Here is a 21,553-nt window from a genome sequence, read left to right on the forward strand (position 1 = left end):
AAGAGGAGACGATGAAAAAAATGGGTCTCATGCATCTGGATACAGTCGCATACAACAATGTGAAGCTCCGTCAGTGAGTTCTGCACCGAGTTCTAAATCGAAGTTCCGTTGTTGATATCTTCAAAAATAATTGCATACAAATGTAATCTATCACTCGAAGACTTCCGCATATTGTGCAATTTAACGCAGTTTGATGAATGCTACACATACACGGCTGAGCATAGAAAACAGCCACAACATTTGCGACCAGGTGATGATACTCATAATGATACATATGTATAGATTAGATACTTAAAATTTTGTATACTGTAATCAATTATAAATATTTCAGAACAACATGGGTTGCAATTCAAATGATCCTTCTTAAACAGAATACCAGTGGAGTTGGTTATTTTATGAATGTACCACATACTGTCAATAAAGGTTACAAGAAATCCCTTACTGTAGATGATAGTATTGAATTTCCATTCAATAATAAAAAACATACTTACAGTACTGACGACGTTACACTAGATTTTTTTAGGTGCAATTGTATCACTAAATTTATTGTACGCTGGAAGCTACACTGCCAATTGTATTGCTCGTCGCAATTGGTTTAACTAAATTGTCCAAATTCACTAACGCTGACTTTTGACCCAAGAACGATTGCGGTTTTTTCAATGATGGTTTCTTGTTGATAATGGATCCAATTTATCCAAAAGTGATGCTAAATTTTAATTTAATATTTTGAGTAATCCAAGGGATTGCATTTAAAACATAAAATATCTTGAATACAATTGTTAATGTTTGGGCCAAGTGTCGTGTAGTCTCCACTCTATTCGTATTTATATCAGTCATCCAAATCAGGTGAAACATTTGCCACTGACGATGCCTAAATTTGTTTTAATTGAATTCGTTGATAAATTCATTTTATTACTCTACTCATTATAAAATACCTCATTTCTAGTTCTCCTCCATGGATCACCATTATTAGCAGAGATTGGTTGAGCTTTTGGTGCCCAAGGATCTTGATGATGATTTTTCTAATGATTTTGCTTCATATACATATACAAGCAGCGAAGGATCACCCGAACCACTACTGGTCTGGTATTTTGAACTAATGGTAGAGACGGTGGAGATGCAGCAGTTGCTGCTCCTATAGCTGAAGTTTTCGATAACCAAGGATCAGATATAGTGAGGTTGATGAATTGCCATTCATGGTATCATTTGAAAGATGTTGCTCTGCAGTCAGAAGGAACCAGAAGCTACAGATGGTGATTGAGTATATTGTGTGAGACATCCTTCAACACCACCAGCAGCACCACCAGATGCTTAAGGAACATTGGCATGTCAAGCATCGATTTGTGGTGACGATGTACGATGTACCTGACCAAGGATCAGAGAGCACAAGTTGCTAAATAAAACTCAACAAAGAGCTTAAATAGAAAGGAATATTAGAAAGAATTTAAAAGTTCAGACTAAAAATACGACTTACTTGACTTTGCAGCTCTAGCTGGAGAGGAGTTCCATGGATCAGCATCACCAACAGCTCCTGCGCCAAGTGGCGGACTTGATATACTTATTGTTCTCAATGGTATATCCAGAAAATAAGGCAAATGGCTCTGTTGGGGTTCACTACCCTTCCCTTGGGTTCTGGTTAAACTCTGCAAATACTAAATCGTATAGACACATACCATCAATTATAGTTCTAATGTAATGTAACTTACTTTGATTAAATGAATCCACCAATTTGTTTTTTGGATCGACGCTGAATAAGAGCATCCTCATCAGCGACAAGAGGATTAGAAGTGTTGACTTGATTGAAAGGTATAGACTTCTCTCGGTCGAGTATCACAATTCACGAATAGCCCTGATAATTTTGTTTCGAATGGAAATATAAAAGTTGCTAATCAATTGTTGAATTTCGAAATTTTTTTTGTTTTTTTTTTAGTTTGTTTCTTCTGTAAATTTTTATGTTTGACGTTTGACAATTCCTTTACAACTGTATATTTGTCTTGTCAGCTGATTTCGGAACATTTAATACGCAGTGCTGCCAAGTTTTTAGGTTAAGCCCCGAGGCGTTTTTTTTGTCCAGTTAAAGGCTTGGCCACACCGGAGGGTACGCGGTAGAGGTACAGGTAACGGTACGGGTATTTGTATGGAAAAAATTCCAAACTGACACATCAACGTTCGGGTGTGGAATTTTTTTAATACAAATATCGTTGCCGCTACCCTTACCGCTACCGCGTACCCTCCGGTGTGGCCAAGCCTTAAGACCGGTGGTAATAAAAAACACACCTATTATTTACCGGGGCATTCCATGAAAAATGGTAACTTTTTTACATTAGGTGTGTTTTTTATTGCCACCGGGCTTAACTGGACAAAAAAAAAAAGTTAAGCCCAGAGAATTCTCTGGGCTAAACAACTAAGCCCAAGGGGCTAAAGTCTTGTCGTATTTAACATGCTTACCCCGACTGCGTTTTTTTTGTCCAGTTAAGACCGGTGGTAATAAAAAACACACCTATTGACCTACTATAATATGGACTGCTAGTCGTTCGACTTTTCCATACACAAATTGAAAAAAATTGATTTGATTGACCGCTAGTAGAGCTAGAAAGAACTTAAATAATTTTTTTTCAATTTTTGTATGGAAAAGTCAAACGACTAGCAGTCCATATATAGTAGGTCAATGTGTTTTTCTTTATTTGTCCCTTTCGCACTTCGCAAAACGTAAACAAACATGGCGGTGTGGCTTTTTTTTTCTGTTTTTTTTTTTTTTTATTATATCGTTTTAGTGGTGTAAAACTTTAAATAAATTAATAGGGGTATTCACGATCCGATGCAACTGGTCTAGTATCATTGCAAAAGTGCAAAAGTGTAAAATCTTGCAACACTACAACAACAAAATATATGGATTGAAATTTTACAATGGTCTTGCACTTTTGCTATACCCTAACCCTATTGCAAAATAAAAATACAATGGTGTAAAATTTTTTTGACAGATGGCAGCTCGCCGTCGCGTGTCGCCCATGATGAACAGTTTATCTTTTTTATTCTTATTCTTTTTTATTTTGTTTCTTTTGATGTAATTTGTGAAAATAAATAAACCCGAACACAACAAAGAATGAAATTATAAAAAAATTAAAAAAAAAAAGAAGAAGCATCGGTGGAAAGACAACTCCGTAAAAAAAAAAGAGTGAAGCTGATATAAATCATATCATGGATTCCATTCAATATTTACTATAGATAAGAAGAGGTGCGTTCACGATCTATTGTAAAAAAATAAAATTTTACACTTTTACTAGGCCTGTTGCACCAGATCGTGAATACCCCTAATATTTTATGAACAACAAAATAAAAAAAAGTGTTTCAAAAACAATACAAAGTAATTTTTATATTTTTCGTTTCTTGATTTTTTATTTTTCAATTTGTGTTAACATTTTTTAATAAAACACATGGCGGTGTTTTATTATTTCGTTTTAGTGTTTAAGTGCTTAAAATATATAAATATAAAAATATTTGAATAATAAATAATAAACAAAAGTGTTTGGAAATAAATATTAGGTGTGTTTTTTTGTTTATCTATATAGATTTTGTGCAAAAAAACGACATCGAGATTTTTGAAATCAAAACAATTTACGTGTTAAATACAACAAAAACTTTATCTGTATAGATTTTTGAAAAATTCAGATAATTATCCAGATTTTACTTTCTCTCGATAAAAACAGTAGTGCCAAGGTAGTTTAATTGTTGTGTTCATATAGAAATATCTGAAAATATTAACAAAAAAAAAAAAGCGGAGAAAACGAGTTTTGAAAAAAACTCTCATAGAAAAAAATAATCAAAAATTTGTTTGACATGGTTGCATTGAAATGTTAATATCTCGAGATATACGCAATGCACTTTTCAGATAAAAGTCTTAAATGGATCCTGATAAGATTGTTGAACAGATATGTATATAAAATTACCAAAGTTTTTTCGAAAAATTAGAAATAAAAATAAAAAAGTTTTCACATTTGATTTTAAGAAAATCGAAAAAAAAATTCAATATGGCTACCTTCAAACGATTATAACACAAGAACGACGCAACTAATGTTAATGGTCATGGTCTTAAAATGTAGCTAAGAATATACAGATCATTTTTGGTTTTTTGTGAAAAAAAACTATTTTTTTGAATCCAACATGGATGCCATGGCCATATGAAAATTTTTGTTTGCATCCAACATGGATGTAATGGCCTTCCCACTTCGGAGTTAGAATAAAAAAAAAAAACAAAAGCAACATTTTTGACAGACAGCTGCCAAAGTACATGGTATAAAAAAAGAAGGTATGATCATTAGAAAAAACTCAGTATCGAGAACTGTCAAATGAAAGAAAAAAAGATGGCTACTTAGTGTTTTGACAGCCCAGCCCATTGAAATTGTTGTTGTAAACAAATTTGTCTTGGAAATTGTTGTTGCTTTTGACTTTGCCAAATGCCAGACGTCAAAACACTATTACCCCATTTTGTAAGATGGCGGCTCTAATGATCATACCTTGTCTTTTTATACCATGGCCAAAGTATATATACAGTGGTGCCAAATGTTTGCATGGATTTCAAAAATCCCGATGTCGTTTTTTTGCACAAAATCTATATAGATGAACAAAAAAACACACCTATTAAATTGTTTTTATATTTTTCGTTTGTTACCTATTTTTTTTTTTTAATTTTTTAGCACGAATATCGATTGTCAAAAATGTTGCACTTATTCTCAGCTTTTGGTTAGGGTACTAGTATCGGCAAGAAACAAGTGGAGCCAACCTTAGCTGACTTCTAGCAGTCCATATATATTAAGTCAATAGGTGTGTTTTTTATTACAACCGGTCTTAACTAGACAAAAAAAACGCAGTCTGGGCTAAGCAATTTACATGTTAAATACAACAACACCTTAGGCCCTTGGGCTTAGTTGTTTAGCCCGGAGATTTCTCTGGGCATAACTTTTTGAAGAGTTTTAAATCTGTGCTACCAAATAAATTTTTTCATAAATTGTTTAGAATTTGTTTAAAAACGTGAAAACTCACGTTTGGAAGGACAAAATGTATTAAAATAGTTTTGCTAGCATACATTTTTGTATCTCTTTGTAAAACATACATGAAAAATACAAGAAAATGACGAAAGCGAAAAATATGACAACTCTAAATTTTTGTTGTGCCTGCTGTTTTCGGAACATTCAATATACAGTGCTGCCAAGATTTCAGGTTAAGCCCCGAGGCGTTTTTTTTGTCCAGTTAAAGGTTTGGCCACACCGGAGGGTATGCGGTAGCGGTACGGGTAGCGGTAACGATATTTGTATGAACAAAATTCCACATCTGAACGTTGATATGTCAGTTTGGAATTTTTTTCATACAAGTACCGTTACCTCTACCCGTACCGCTACCGCATACCCTCCGGTGTGGCCAAGCCTTAAGACCGGTGGTAATAAAAAAAACACACCTAATGGTTCTGGCTTTATATAAATTTCAGTTTTTTATTATGAATACTTGGTATCACTTTGAGAGAGAAAAATGAAAAACAAACACACCTATCTGTTTTGACATTTCTAATTTCTGACACTTGCATAACCCCCTTTAATTTTTTTTTTCTATTTTCCCAAAGAAAACTTTAAAAAATGTTCAAAAAGGTATTTTTTAATTTCTAAATTAATTTAATTAAAAGGTAGTAATATAATTTAATTTAAATCCTACCTGTTTTCAGATTATTCCATTAACCAGTAGGTTAATTGCTGGACAAATGCCAACAGTCCCTTGTCGACTGAGTTCAACCAAAAAATACAGTCTGTTCGAGCCCGATTATTTGGATGTAAGGATTGTAAGGTTCCTTTTTTAATTAATTAATTCTAGTCGATTTTCAGTCCCTTAAACCAAAATACCCTCAATATGAAAGTCTTAACGTATCCATAAAAGGATATGATTATCCCATCTTGGAATCTTATCAAAGATTTCTACATAGCCTTGCTGAGTACTTAGACTTGGATGTTTCTGATTGGTAAGTATTTTACAATCATATAGGTAACAAACATCTTCTGATTAGAAAAGGATTTTATATTCAAAGTTATGCTCTACCACCTCAACAATCTAAAATTCAAAGATATCGACCGAATTCTACGATAATCGATTCTGAATACAAATTAACCATGTATGAGAGGAATCTACAAATCAACGATGTCGATGTTCCGATTTATCCCGTCTTTCTTCGCATTGCACAATCTGCTCTTCCTGAGGGTGTTAATTTGTCTGTTCAAGAGCATGATGATGATTGTGAGGAAAGAAGATATGTTCCCGATAAGGACTTGTTAGAACTAAAGGCACAACTTGAAGAAATGCAGGCTTCAAAGAAAAAGTAGAATAGTTGAGAATTAAGAAAAACAAGAAGGTAAATAAATTTTAATAAACAAAAATATTCTGTGTTTTATCATAAAAAAGGAACAAAGCACATTTATGTGCAATATTGCTGAAAAGTTTATTAAGTTGTTCATTCAAAACCTTCAATAAAAATTGATATACTTGCAGCTGTCCTGCAAGTATGAACCCTTTTCTAATAAAAAGTTTATAATATTAAACACTTTTGATTTAAAATTTCACAAACATTAGTAAAAACAGATATCAAATGGTCATTAAGAAAAATGTTCAAATCTTGAAGATAGTAAATTACCTAGATGTTTGATAAACTTAAGAATTAAGAAAATTTTATAATTTGATATAGGTACTGGCGTTAAACATTAAAAAATTTGAAATCAAAATCAACATCCTGATGATAGAAAAATAAAAAAAAAATTAATTTAAAGCTACTTTTCAATAGTACATTCATCTACATTTTCCTATACATCCAGCTAGAGTTTAAACGTATAAACAATTTTTCCCGATGTTCATTCTTTTTATATACTTCTCTTAATTATGCTTATTTCTTTTTTTTAGAGACAAATGCCTTCACTGCAAATGAGTCCATTTAATCCGTTTTGTTCAAAACAAAAATAATTTTCCTTATTTGGTAGGTATCGAGCCCACTTTTAATTCGCATAACATTACGATAGCAATTCTGTATACCATTTTGTACAAGTTTTAATATACATACAGCTGTCAAAATAACGGTTTTCAATTTTTCAATTTTTATTATAATTAAGCCCACCTAAGAATATTAACATCTAGACTTTAAAAACTTGCCTACAGATGATTTGGTCCTACTGATTATTATTTTAATCCAAAAACTGATGAAAGAACAGGTGAATTCGGGAATATCTCCCTATTTTGAAGAGCTTGACAAAAAAATTTTCTTGTACTATATTTAAAAACTATTCTAAAAATGTTATGAATGCATTATGCCTAAAAGAGAATATAAGGGAAGTTGGGGCAAGACCGCCCCTTTGGTGTTTAACCGTCTTAAAAACCAATACAAAAAATCTTTTAATTTAAATAAAGCGTTTATTCATTAATTTTAATCTTTTTTGTAGGAAATCTTATTATTAAAAAAAAAAAAAATAAAAGAAGTACTGAACAAAAGACAGTCTCAGCCTTATTTATTAGATTTCACTAAACAGCTCTAAACGGCTGCATAGTTATACAATACATACAGCCTTATTTATTAGATTTCGCTAAACAGCTCTAAACGGCTGCATAGTTATACAATACATAAAGTTTTACGTAGCCTCTATGCGACGTTTCATAAATTTCTATTTATTAAAACATTTTCTTAGCCATTATAATTATGCTAGGTTTGTGTCCAAATAAGTACTAAAAAAGAAAATAAGTACTTTTTATAACGACAAACAACTCCATCTGTCGATAAAATAATTCCATCTGATTCGAAAATAAACAAAAAAAAAAAAAACAAAAATGTGAGTGAAAGTTCTCAATGTCATATAATATACCTACATACATATATACATAAATCAGGAAATTATATCAGGAAAAAATCTCCAAATTTCTTATTTTTTGTTTTAGTTGATTTCAAATTGTCAAATAATACATTCTTCAATTAAAAAAAATATATATATACAAATCATTGCTATGTTTTATTTTTCTGAAAATTATGTGAAGTTCCAATGACATTTAAGCAAAATAAATTCTTGTTCAGGCTCTAAACAACCTCAAAACGCGTTTAGCTTATACAACCTTTATTAAACGTTGCATAAATATTATAAATCACAATTTTTTGTTTAAATACATTATAAAGAGTACATAATGCTATGTACTCTCTATGATGAGTTTATAAATAGGGCTGATAAAGTTTTATGTAGCCTTTATGCAACGTTACATAAATTTCTATTTTAAAAACATTTTCTTAGCAATTATAATTATGCTAGGTTTGTGTCCAAATAAGTACTAAAAATGGAAAATAAGTTCGACAAACAACTCCATCTGTCGATAAAATAACTCCATTTGATTCAAAAATAAACAAAAACGTGAGCGAAAGTTCTCAATGTCATATGTAGAAGAAAATCTCTAAAAAAAACACATTTCATTTGATAACAAATTGTTCACATGTATGAAAATGTAGACACATAAGAAAAAGATGAATACACTACACACATGAATTTATATCTCGTAAATTATATCAGGAACAAATCTCCACATTTCTTATTTTTTGATTTAGTTGACTTCAAGTTGTTCATTTAATTTAATTTTAATTGAAAATGTAATCAAAAAAATAAATTCTTCAATGAAAAAACAAAAATATATACAAATATTGATATTTTTTTCTTTCTCTGAAAATTATTTGATGTTCAAATGACATTTAAGCTAAATAAATTCTTATTCAGGCTCTAAACAACCTAAAAACTCGTTTAGCTTATACAACCTTTATTAAACGTTGCATAAATATTATAAATCACAATTTTTTGTTTAAATACATTATAAAGAGTACATAATGCTATGTAATCTCTATGATGAATTTATAAATAGGGCTGAGTAAGTTTTGAAAAAAAAAAAACATCTTACAAAAAACCTCCACATGGGGGCAAGACCGCCCTATTAGCTTCTGTTGACAATAAAACCGTTTTTGTCTTAAAATATGGAATCATTTTGCAATAATCACAAACGTATGCTATATTTTCGTCGGTTCCCAACTTTTATTACAAAAAAAGAAAAAGTTAAGACTTTTAAAAATGTCATTTAAAAAAGTACAAATTTCTTTTTACACGAAACATGACGATTTGATGAAAAATCACAAAATTTACTATAACTTTTCGGGATTTCAACCAAACTTGCTCATACTTATAGACATAATCGATCTTACCAGAAGCCATTTATTTTAGATTACAAGTCCTGCCAATTAAATTTTTTTTCATACAACATAGTACAAAAACGGTCTTGCCCCCATAGGCGGTCTTGACCTCACTTCCCCTATTGTAAATAAAAATAAAAAGAACATGTTAAATTTCCTCTTTCCTCCCTGCCATTCCACGAACTTTTTGACATCACCTCTTATAGAACCTGCCTGTTCCAAACGAAATACATATTATGTAAACAAAGTTTCTGATTTTTTTTTTAATCTTCGGTAGGTACTAAACTAGAAAATCCTTCTATGTACTTGGGTAAGTGTTTATGCAATGGTATAACGAAAACATGACCGTAGTAGGTAGATCTGTGATTTTGAAGAAAAAAAGTAAATAATAATTTTCTCCTTTGGGAATAATTACGTAGTGCATTTCAAAAATCTCAAAACTTAAAGATTAACAGCTTCTCAAAATGTTCATCGTCTACAGCCATATGAATATGTATCCAAAGTCGAAAAAAAATTAAAGTCTTTGAAGTGAAATCGAGTGATTATTCCCTATATTCCCGGGATTTAGGCCTTTATGTGGCCAGAAATTCTTATAAATTAAAATTGAGACCTATTTATTCAAAAGAACAATATTAAATCATTTAAAAACTGATAAAAAACAAAACTACAGAAGGTTGAAAAAAACCATCGAAACTTAGGAGAAACCAATATGAATTAGTTTTTATCAATTGCATCAATATAATAGTTTAGTCTAAATAAATAATTAAAGAACTTGTAAGTTTCAATACATGATCAATAACAAGGCTTAAAAAAGAAAATATGATTTTATTTCGATATTTTGTTTATTTTTTGTTTTGCATTTTCGAGAATTTTTAAGAAACTAATTAAGAAAGACGCTCCAGTCATCTAAAAAAGAAAACGCTGATAATATTAATAATGGTAAAAAGCTAAGTTTGAAATTTATCGACAATAAGTTATTCAGGGGAAATTTTACTTTTATTTCAATGTTTTCTTTATAACGGATTTCTATTGCCGATAAATGTTTTTGAATTTTCATCATTCATTCTTTCCTTACTATTTAAAAACACAAAATGACTGTTTTTGTTTTCTGCTTAGAAAATTATTTATTTTAAAAAGAAATAATTTACTCTATAACAGAACCTTAATATAATTGTTAAAAAAAAAGATTTAAAAACTTTCCAACTTATAAAACTACCAAAATTAATTTAAAGCTTTCTCTATCGGCTAAGGGGACGGAATGTAAATTTTAAAACACAGTAGTCTAAACCACTCCAAAGTGGACGACTTTTATGGACGGATTACTTTTCGATTCATTTTGTGATTTACTATCTTTTGATGATGATTTTGAGATTCTCGGAAGAGATTCTTCTAAAAGAAAAATAGTTAATTCTACTTAGACAGTCAAATTAGAACAATGTCAGTACCTGGTAAAGGATCAAAGTCTTTTAAATAATCATCATGTGGATGACACAGAGGCAAGCTATCGGCTAATTCCTTTTTGGGATTTGTTAAATTTCTCGGACGGATATGACCATTTCGCTTTGGCGGCAGGGGTTTATCTTTACGAGGGATTTCCTGAAAAGCAAAGTGTTAAGTAAAGAAAAAATTGAAAAACCGAGAGAAAACTCACAGGAACCACAGCAACTTGAACAGTATCCGAAAACTTGACTTTATTCTTCTCCCCGGAATCCTTTTTCGTTGTTGTTGTTCCATTCAAAGTATTGGCATTCGACGCAAGTGTATTATTCGATACTAAACTAGATCCATTCGATAAAATCGATGCAGTTGGCTTTCGAATTGGCAAACGCACAGGCAACTCATCAATCGGTGTGAACATCGTTGTCGGTGGTATCGTCACCGAAACCAATGGATGATGATAAATTTTCGGTTGGAAACCACCACTTTGATCTGGTGGAATTCTTGGCGAACCAGAATCATTGGTTCCAGCTAAATGTGTTGAGGCACGAGGAAGAATATTATGGGACGTAGATGGCATATAAGGATGGGTGGGTGCATTAGGTATCATTGGGATGCCCAGTGTTTGATCTGGCACTTGAGCCCACTGCAATGTAGATGATGTTTCATTGGGCGAAGTTATTTGCAAATGACGCAAATCTGGTAATGGTGGTGGAATGTTTTGAGAAAGTCGACCGAAATTCGAAAGATTTGGTCGTGGCATGAAGGTTGTTTCTTCAATCATATAATCCTGAGGTGAGTCATTTCTATACTCTGAGTGATTCTCTAGAGAGTGGGAATTCCTCAATAGAGTAGCTGCTTTGCTGGTACCGGGAATATTTGGATCCACCATCGTATGTTCAGGTTTTGGAATCGTTCCTGTCCATCTGTTTGCCTCCTCATTGAACCCATAGTCAGAGTTTCGAAGAGGCATCGTTCGACTATTCATTTGCTCATCTTGCCTCAACTCTAGTTGTTGACTGGTGGAGACTTTTTTCGTGCGAGCTAAAGTCGCCGTTCGACTTGGCGAATTGAAATCCGCCGATGTTGATATTCTCAATTCAGGCTTTGGAATGTTTATTTTAATATTCTCAGCGTTGTAAATCTTCGATTTGAATGACGGCAATGGTGGGACATAGTTCTTTAGGGTGCTAACGGCTTTTTCATGCTTCCACTGACCCATCACCCGATGACTACTTACTGCACCTGATTTTTGGTTATTCTGATAGTTATCCGAGTAGGATGAGGACTCGGAGCAAGATGTATCTGATTCACTGCTTCCGGAACAGCTTTCATCGAATAGAAGTTCGGCTTGAGCATAAGCTTCATGGGACAATTCTACGAGTTCGGGGTTGGTGCGTGTTGCATGGAAAAGATCCATGAATAGGTCATAATCTTCAATGTCCATGGCCACATCAAATGATTCAGCATAGAGATTGTTCCTAGAAAAAAGTGTCAAATTAAGTCAGGGCCTAAAAATGAAATCCATCTCTTACCGAAGAAGAAAGAAGAAGAACCTCCTTTTAATGTCGTACACCTGATCACTAAATTCATCCTTAGTTTCCTCACTCAAACCATCGGTGAATGTCTTTAGAGCCTTTGTCAGCAATTCCAATCGGCTTCGTTTAAGTTCTTTTTGAATGAAGACAAAATTCGCAATTTTATGCAACGAAAGTAGACACATGGCTCCATAGGTCTCCCAATTCAAAGCTTGCAGGAGATTAACAGCCTTTTCCAGATGGTTCATGGACAAATATCGATCCAAAATGACATCAGCTGTTAGGCCAGAATTATGGATGTCTCCAGCCATTCCAGCACCACACACGAATCTCAGACAAGCTACAGGTCCATTATCGAAAACTAGGAGCAAAAAGCAATCAGCTTGGGCGAAGGGAAAGGGAAAATTATGAACTTCAGGTTTTTGACTGAAACTCATGTCCAGCAACATTGGCTGGATGGCAAAGTAGTGCGAAAGATCGAGTAGATTTACCGGCGTTACAACCTCACTGATGAGTTGATTCGCAATGGGCTGCAAAGCGATGTCGAAGCACTGAAATTGGGCGGTGTCATTGCCAACCATGATGAGACTCGAATCCGCATGCCAGCTACATTTTGTTGGAATCTGAAAGGAAACAAATGTGTTAGTTAGGAACTTTTCAACCCAAATGGAAGTCTTACAATTTCAATCTTTGGAAGAAACCGACTGGTTTGTTTGACAAGATCATGAACGCACACATAACGATCGATTGTTCCGAGGAATAACTTCTCCTGATCGGGACTAAATTCAAAGGAACAGATTTGGGTGCCCATCGGGATGGATGTAATGATCGCTCGTTGCATTTTTCCTTCACCTAGTTCGTAGGAGCAAACTTCTGCACTGACTTCACCTTTTCTGGAGACTTTTTGTTCAATTATGAAGATTTGATTCCCAGTTGAACGCAGGAAGTCAACTCGCAGAGGATCATTCTCTGACCAAGCGTATGATATCGCCTCCAATTGGGCACTGGAAATGGAAATAAAATGAATCTCTTGATCAATTAAAACCTAATTCTTCTTTATTTAATACGTTAATAGAATTTTTAGAATTTAATTAAAGAAGTGACTAAATGCTAATTTTGAATCTAATACGATTCCAAAATCAGAAAAACTTGTTTCATGATGTAAATTTGGCGGGTTAAAATGATAGTCATAATTAATTAAATTAAGTTTGTGTGTAAAACTCATTGTCCGACCCGACAACTGACAACTGACGAAAAATACAAACATGTTCGGATTATGCCAGTTGATCGGTTATTATCGGGCGTCATCGTTCATCAACTGACGATGTCGTTCTATTTTCTTTCTATATGTTTGGTTCGATCAGCCGAGTTCGGCCGACAACGTGCAAGCATACTTCGGCCGATGACGGATTTGGTGCACGCGAGCCGTTACACTTGTCAATATTAAACATCAAACGATTGTTGTTGTTCAATATTTAACATCAAACGATTGTTGTTGCACCATTTCCAAAATGCGTTTAGATCATCTTGAAGTTGTTCACAATCCGTTATTGAGTTAATTTTTCTAAACATTTTTAAATCATCAGCATAAATTAATATTATTTAATGTTTTAATATAGATGGAAGATCGTTTATAAATAAAACGAAGAGCAAAGGAATAAAGTGACTCCCTTGTGGAACACCAGAAATTATTTTACAAAAACGGTTTCTTCTAAACATGACCTATGAAGAAATCCACATAACAAAATGATCGCTGAGTTCAATTTTATTTAACTTACTGAGAAGTATTTTATGACTTAATTTATCAAATGCTTTTCTGAAATCTGTGAAATACTTGGAAATATTTTTTTAATGAATATAAACAAAATGTACAGAATTGTAGTAAATTAGATTGTAGATTTTTTCTTCACAAAACCATGTTGATTTTCACATATAACAGGAAGAATTTTAATCTTTATAAACTTGAGTGTGCTGAATTAAAAACTCATAAATATTTTCGCTATAAGGTTTGAAAAACTAACTTTAAATGATATGCTTTTTGATGTTTAATCTAATATTTTGCTTTTTTTTATCCAAAACTGGAGATATCATAAAATTATTATGTTAAATATCTTTTAGAAAAAAAATATTGAAAAAAGAATAAACATAAATTATTTAATACGATAAAATATGGGTTTGTGAGATTGCATAATTAGTTTAAAAAAAAATTAATAGTAATGCAATTCGACGCCAAAAGTCCCAAAAAAACGCGGTTTTGACTTGTTAATATTCAAATATTTCAAAAACATGACGTTCCAGTGAAATTCTGATTTCGTTGTCGACCAGTGTTATAAGCGTATCTCCAAAATATAAAGGGGTTAATTTTAAGCTCGAATTCAGTTTTTGAAATAAATTCAGAGTACAAAAAATTACAATAGGTCACAAAGTCAAATTGCAGTTCATGGTAGAATCTAAGTGTCTTATCACTTCTCGAAAGATTCTATCTCAACCCGGCCTTATTTCTTTTATTTTTAAAAGTTTTAAAATGCGAAACAAACCATGGCGGATTACTTCTAGATTTTAATTCGCGCATTGGGATAGTATCAAACAAAAAATCAAATAAAATTTTATAAAATCGTAAAATCATTTCATCTTAACTTAAATTTAAAAATAATACATCCCAGTTAATTTCGATCAGTAAAATTAAATAGCTGAGTAAAATTACATTTTTCAAAAATCAATCTCAATATATTCAATAGTTGTTTTGCTGAACTTTTAGATTATTTATGTTAATTTCACATCTATCGCCTTCCTTAGTTCCATTAAATGCCTTTTTATATAATTTTTTAACCAATATATTTCGAGATAATTCTTCATCTTCAGTGTCTAAGTAAAATTAACATGGATAAAGCATTTTTATAAAATAACAATATTAAAAGGAATACAATTTTACTCAGGCCCTGAAGATGAGGAATTACTTCGAAATATATTGGTATTTTATTAAACTAATATAAGGATTGCGATACAAAGATTAAAAACAAACAAACTAAATGTTTTTTTTACAAAAATTAAGAAAATTGCATACTTACTTCTTCAACTTGAACACATGAATATTAGCTCGATCCTGATCCCTAACTGTCGGACGCCACGGAAAAACTTCATTCTGCGAACTCTTTGTCCAAATTGCAATCAAATCACAACTTGGATTAACAGCCAGTCGACGGGAAAGTTTTCTCTCCCCAGTGCCCGGTATGAGAACATGAAATATCTTTGGATCCATATTGATAATTTTCTCAGGCACAGCTGGTTGCATATTTGGCTTTTGCAGATGCACCACAGTCACTTGATTTGTATTGTAAGCTAATACAATGTGCTGAGGTGTGAAAATTGCTAAAGAAAATATAACGAATAAGGTGAAAAAGAAAGCCAACAAGAAAAAGAAATCAAGTGCATTGTTAATAGGTAACATTTCTCACCATCAGTAATCACGTCAGCAGCTAGCTTCCCTATTAAATACTTGTCGAAAACCAAGCAAAGGATGTCACCAACATAGATATCCACTGAAATATGACAAATCACTCCATTGGCGAAGAGTATCAACAAAACTGATCCAGTTCGCCATTCGGAATGGATGATTTTTTGTGTCTGAAAGAATTCATCGAGTTTCTTGATGTTGTCTTTGAGGCGCGAAGTTTTTTGATTCTTTAGAATAACTTGACAATCTCGATTTTCGGCATATTCACGTTTGGCTAGTTGGAGGATGTTATCGGGATCAATGTCACGATTACGGAGATACTTGAAAGCACCATAATCGGTGTCTTTTATGTTGATTTCATCTCGATTTGTCCAGAAATGGCATTCACTGACGAGGGTTAACATTATTGGTGGAGAATTCAAATGGTTTTTTTGTTCTTATTGCACGATTAGAAATTTATAGTTTGGAATGCAAACGAAAAGGAACATTACTTAAAAATTAATAATAAAAATACAGTTATAAACTACAAACAAAAAAAAAAATAACTTAATTAAAACATAAAATTATGTTGACACGAAACAAAAATGAAAATAAAAACAATTATGACATTCTGGGAGAGTTTCATGATCGTGCCGTGAGATAATTGAGCGCTAGTGTTGGTAGGTGGAACTGTCAAATAAGTGGATCGTGGATGGTAGAAAGTGGAATGGATGATCGGAAGTTGAAGAATTTTTCACCGGAAGTTGTAAATACGATGTTAACGGCCAGGGAATTTGAATTTATTAAAAAAAAAAAAACAAAAACTATGAAAACCTTACTACATCAACTTTTTTTAACAGTTTATGTGTTGGGAAGCAATCTAAACTTCTGGAAAACTTACTAGTATAAAGGAACACCTCTTTAATAACATATAATGTGTGTAATGTAGATTCACATCAAACATACAAAAGTATTATACAATTATAAGAACTAAATTGCACATCCCTTTGATATTTTTGCTAATTTGTGCACACGCCGGAAAAGCAGTACCATAACTTCAATAACAAAAACGAGGTTTTATATTATATATTTCATCACATTTCCTATTTCCGTACAGTTTAATAAACGAACACTGGGCATTCCCGAATATGAGGGGTTCAGAGTAATGTTGGGTCAAATCCACTTCTCTATAAGTTGGATGTTTTAAGGTCTTAAAAATTAAGTGTTAGTTAAAATACTAAAAAGAATGGAAGAAACAAATTCAGGATATACAGGGTGTCCGGTAGAAAATGGATAAGCCTAAAATGGCTGATAGCCCAACAAACAATATATTTTTAAAAAAGGTTGGCCACCTACGTTCCTATGGATTTTTTTTATACAAGTGTTTGAAAATTTTCATAAAATATTTTTTTTTACATTTTGCATCGAAAAACAAATTTCAAAATTTTTTTAAAGAAAAGATGCAACAGTTATAAAAACTTTTAACTTCTTATGTAGTGAGCCAATTATTGTAGAAAATTATAAAAATAAGAAATTTATAAAATTCATTCATTCGTGGTTGTGGTTAAAGAAAACGTAAGATGATGAAATTTAAAGTAAGAACGAAAAAAAGCTAATATTTTCTAAACTGGTTGCGTTAGAAACTTTTTCTATTCGGTTTTAGAACAGTCAAAAGTGCACCTATCAGCCATTTCAGGCTTATCCATTTTCTACCGGACACCCTGTATATACAAAAATGTAATAAAATAAAAATCAATTGCCTATATTTATTAGTAAGAAGAAGTTTAAATTTTTTATAGAAACAAAATGTAACTCATACGTCACAGTGACCCCAAATAATTCTATTTTTCATTTGAATGACCTCGCCAGCTACGAGTATGACTTAACACCCATACAAATCTAGAGCTTACCGTAAACTCCCCAACAATTTATGCAATAATTTTGAAATTAAGACTACTAAAATCCTAATAACTCTCCGTCCTAGATCCCAAAATAAAATTTAATTATACTGATTTACTGGCTTTAAAAGTGTTAATCCAAGTATTTGGCAATCACTCTTCAATACCGCTGATGCTGAATCCCGTCTTCTCAAGCCAGTTCCATTTCAAAGGACTCCCACCTTCACAGGTGGGAAAAAGAGCGATTATGTAAAACGCGAAAGGCTTTTGGGAAAACTAAACCGAAAAAAAATATTTTTTTGAGGCTCACATGCATTCTAACGGCAGAAGATATAATATTCGGCCCTAGCGAGGTATGCGTCGGAGCGGAAAATTCTTCGATTTCATACGAATTTCAGTTCGAGGTTCGAGTAGGTTTCGAATAGAAAAGAAGATGAATTTTTAAAATAGAATTTTCAGTTAAAAAGCAGAATTTGGATCTGCTTCCATGCACCATTATATTGTTGTGGCCGGAACAACCTCGATTTTTCAACAATTTTCTTTTAAATTTCATAAATTAAATGATAACAAAAGTTTGCCGAGTTTATTTTAACAACAAAATTTAATAGGAGGAGGGGCAATTTTTGGTCGTTAATTTTGAATATGTATTAGATTTTTGAAAAAAAAAACTACAAATTTTACGTGTTTTTTTTCAAGAATTTTTCGTAAGAAATATAAATTTAACTTTAAATTTTTTTTTGAGATAATGGGTGATATGCATAAAAAAGTAGTACTTACTGAAAGTAAAAGGTGAAAGTAAATACTATAAATTCTAGTAAAAGGTAAAATTCATAGTATTTACTTAATTTCGTATGCATAAAAAAAAGTACCTGCTAGCAGGCAAATACTTTAAGTAGATACTAAATTCATCCAAGTAAATACTAGAATTCACCCAAAAATGATAGTAAATACTTTTTTCTTAGATGATTGGTATTCGTTTCGAATTTAAGCCTGGTACGTATGCTGCTGAAGTGATACGAAAATTTTCTTACAAAAAAATGCACAACTATAGGTATTGAACGAAAAATTATTTTCAGCTTAGCCAACGAAATTCTTAGCTTTGCCCGCACATTTGGAAAAATTAAAATCATTTGTCACTAGCATTTAATTGTCCAGGTCATTTTACTTGCTAAAAAAAAGTTTTTTTACTTTGGAGACCTAGACAAATTTTCGTTTAGCTTTAGCAGCGTACTAGCAGCTTACAAATAAATTGTTCTGAAAGTTTTACCAAGTTATCCAATACAAATTTTTACTGTTTCTTAAATTTGAGTTTTTTGATGTGAACATCTGTTCGTGCTTTTTTTGTGAGTCAAAAGTGAACTTAACAGCAGCATAAAAAAATTGAACTTGAGATAACAATCAGATATGATGGCTCTAACGATTTTCTTTAAAAAATTTAATATTGAACCATAGAACCGTTTTCTAGTAAACGACACCACCAATTTCAATAAAAAAATATGAAAAAAAAACTTTTTAGTGGCCTTAATATTAAAATAAAACAAAATTTTCAATAAAATCATTTTTGGATTAAAAAAAGATCGAAATTTTGTATGAAAAATCTATTTTGAAAAAATTTTGTGAACATTTTTATATAAAAAAAAACTTCTTTTTAAAAAAGCGGCTCTAGATTTCGAATTCTTTGTGATGCATTAAAAAAAAAACGTTATTTAACTTTAAAACAAATTTTATATTATTTTGAAATTTTTTTTTTATATACCCAGAAAAAAAAGATGTTGAACAAGTTACCAAAAGTGATCTGGAGAGAAACTTCCTGTTTCAACTATTTTTTTCATATATTTTGAAGGATATCAAAATGTATGCTAATTTTAAGGTTTTGTTTTTTTTTTCACCAAATAAAAACAGACAATTCTGTGTACGAAAATAAAAACAATACCCACATCTTTTAAAAAATCTGCTCTTTCATTTGGGCTGGGTTAGACTAACGTGCTATTTGTAGTTGAACTGGAAATATAGCAAACGTCCTACCGGCCAAAGTCACCCGGAATGGAGGGTGACTTTGGCCACCCATATTTTGGCATTTATCTATGGAACTGTCGGACAGATTTCTTCAAGATTAATCATACCTATAGAATGAGCGAAGTAGGTAAATTGGTTGAAATCTTCATTTAAAAAAAAATTATTGCAGAAGTTATTCACATTTGAATTTGAAAACGTGCCAAAGTCACCCGGTTTTACGGTACTTAAAATAAAAAATTACTATTCATTTACAATAATGACTTATTGATAAAGTTTTTTTTAAATCTAACTCTCCGATTATCGATCATTCTAAACTTTTTGGTAATTGATACATAAAAATTCTACCATTTCGACAAATATTAACAACCATCCATTTTTAAGAAATACCATGAAAAGATTGCGACTCAAGACTGCTATTCATAAGTTTCATGGCTTCATAATTGCGGTTTTAAAACAAAAAAGTATATACTATCAATTTTACAAGTTGGTATTTTGTAAACTTGAAAAAATCTAGTAATTCCTAAAGAAAAAAAGTACTTACTAGTTTTTATGCATATGGAATAAAGTATTTACTGAAAAAGTTCATCCAAAAAAGTAGTTACTATGAATGATAGTAAATACTTAATTTTCAGCATTTACTTGATTTTTATGCATATGAAAAATAGTATATACTTGAAAATTCTCTAGTAAAAGCATTTACTATTTTTTATGCATATCACCCAATGAGGCATATGCATAAAAAAAAGTAATTACTAGTAGTAAAAGGTTTATAGTAAATACTAGTAGTACTAGTAGAAGCTGAAACTAATAGTATTTACTACATTCGGTATGCATAAACCTTAGTTTCTACTAGCTAGTATAAACTAGCTAAAACTAAAATTAATTTTCAACACAATTTAAGAGTTTAAAAGTGAGTGTTCGAAGTTAAAAAAATGGCAAAAGTAGAAGTAAAGTTTGTTAAAATACTAGAAAAGTATGCCGTACTTATTAACAAATCTCAACAGCCTCATATAAAAAAAAGCAAAGGCGGAAGCCTTAAAATTGTTTATTTCTGAGTTTCAAGCCAACACTGGTATTTTAATAACAGGAGACCAACTAAAGAAGAGGATAAATAACATTTAACATGAGAAAGTTTTTACTAGTAAATGTTCAAGTTGGTATTTAGAAACTTGAAAAATTACCAGTAAATACTAGAAAGTAGTATCAACTCCAAACTCGTATGGGAATGTGTGAAGAAGCTGAACGAGCTTGGCAAGGCAAATAAAATAACACTGTACTGGGTTCCCGGACATGTTGGAGTACAAGGGAACGAAGTAGCAGACTCCTTAGCAAAAGCAGGTGCAACCGCACCTCTTATGGGCCCAGAACCATATTGCGGAATTGGAGACAGCACGATCAAACAAATGATAAAAACCGATGAGGAGGCCAAACGAACTAAAATTTGGAAAGAGACTCCTAAACTCAGACAGGCGAAATCACTACTTGGGAATTACAACCAAAAAAGATTTAAAACCTGCATTAACCTGAGTAGAAACAACCTGAGAATAATAACAGGGATCCTTACAGGCCACTGCAAGCTGAGAAAACACCTCAACAACATTGGCCTGGCAGACAGTGCCACCTGTAGATTCTGCAACAATAATGAAGAGACGCCAGAACACATACTGGGCAACTGTGAAGCACTAATGCACAATCGACACAGATACCTGGGCCAGCACCAGGTAACAAGTAAAGATCTACCGTCGATAGAAATACTCCAGTTAATCAAATACCTAAAAAGTATCAAACTGGAGACTGTACTGTAAGTAGTTAATTGCAGCCAAATTTGGGGGCACAATAGACCTTTAAGGTCGCAGTGCAACTTTCCCCCACAACACATTCATTCATTCATTCATAGAAAGTAAAAGTTCGTACTAGTTTTTTATGCATATCAAAACCAGTATTTACTATAAAAATTCATCCAAAACTAGTAAATACTATTCTTCTAGTAAAT

General features: G+C 32.0%; 2 protein-coding genes and 1 long non-coding RNA gene across 3 annotated transcripts; 1 reads left to right on the plus strand and 2 right to left on the minus strand.

Moving 5' to 3' along the window:
• Window positions 1-492: 492 nt before the first annotated feature.
• LOC129906306 (uncharacterized) lies at window positions 493-2,052 on the minus strand. Its single transcript, XR_008770768.1, has 5 exons — window positions 1,707-2,052; window positions 1,475-1,643; window positions 936-1,415; window positions 775-871; window positions 493-706 (listed from the first exon to the last, which is right to left on the minus strand). It is a non-coding gene; the product is annotated as an uncharacterized LOC129906306 (long non-coding RNA).
• A 3,455-nt stretch (window positions 2,053-5,507) lies between these two features.
• LOC129906305 (39S ribosomal protein L48, mitochondrial) lies at window positions 5,508-6,422 on the plus strand. The gene is made up of 4 exons (XM_055982008.1): window positions 5,508-5,639; window positions 5,714-5,818; window positions 5,871-6,004; window positions 6,071-6,422. Exons 1-4 carry the CDS (start codon window positions 5,628-5,630, stop codon window positions 6,360-6,362), a joined length of 543 nt encoding a protein of 180 aa, XP_055837983.1. The 5' UTR covers window positions 5,508-5,627; the 3' UTR covers window positions 6,363-6,422.
• A 3,947-nt stretch (window positions 6,423-10,369) lies between these two features.
• Window positions 10,370-16,256, minus strand: LOC129906298 (WD repeat-containing and planar cell polarity effector protein fritz). The gene is made up of 7 exons (XM_055981997.1): window positions 15,669-16,256; window positions 15,282-15,582; window positions 12,893-13,217; window positions 12,211-12,836; window positions 10,890-12,156; window positions 10,684-10,834; window positions 10,370-10,627 (listed from the first exon to the last, which is right to left on the minus strand). Exons 1-7 carry the CDS (start codon window positions 16,069-16,071, stop codon window positions 10,521-10,523), a joined length of 3,180 nt encoding a protein of 1,059 aa, XP_055837972.1. The 5' UTR covers window positions 16,072-16,256; the 3' UTR covers window positions 10,370-10,520.
• Window positions 16,257-21,553: the final 5,297 nt, after the last annotated feature.

Source organism: Episyrphus balteatus, chromosome 1, assembly GCF_945859705.1.
Source record: "Episyrphus balteatus chromosome 1, idEpiBalt1.1, whole genome shotgun sequence".
In the NCBI taxonomy this organism is placed as follows: domain Eukaryota; kingdom Metazoa; phylum Arthropoda; class Insecta; order Diptera; family Syrphidae; genus Episyrphus; species Episyrphus balteatus.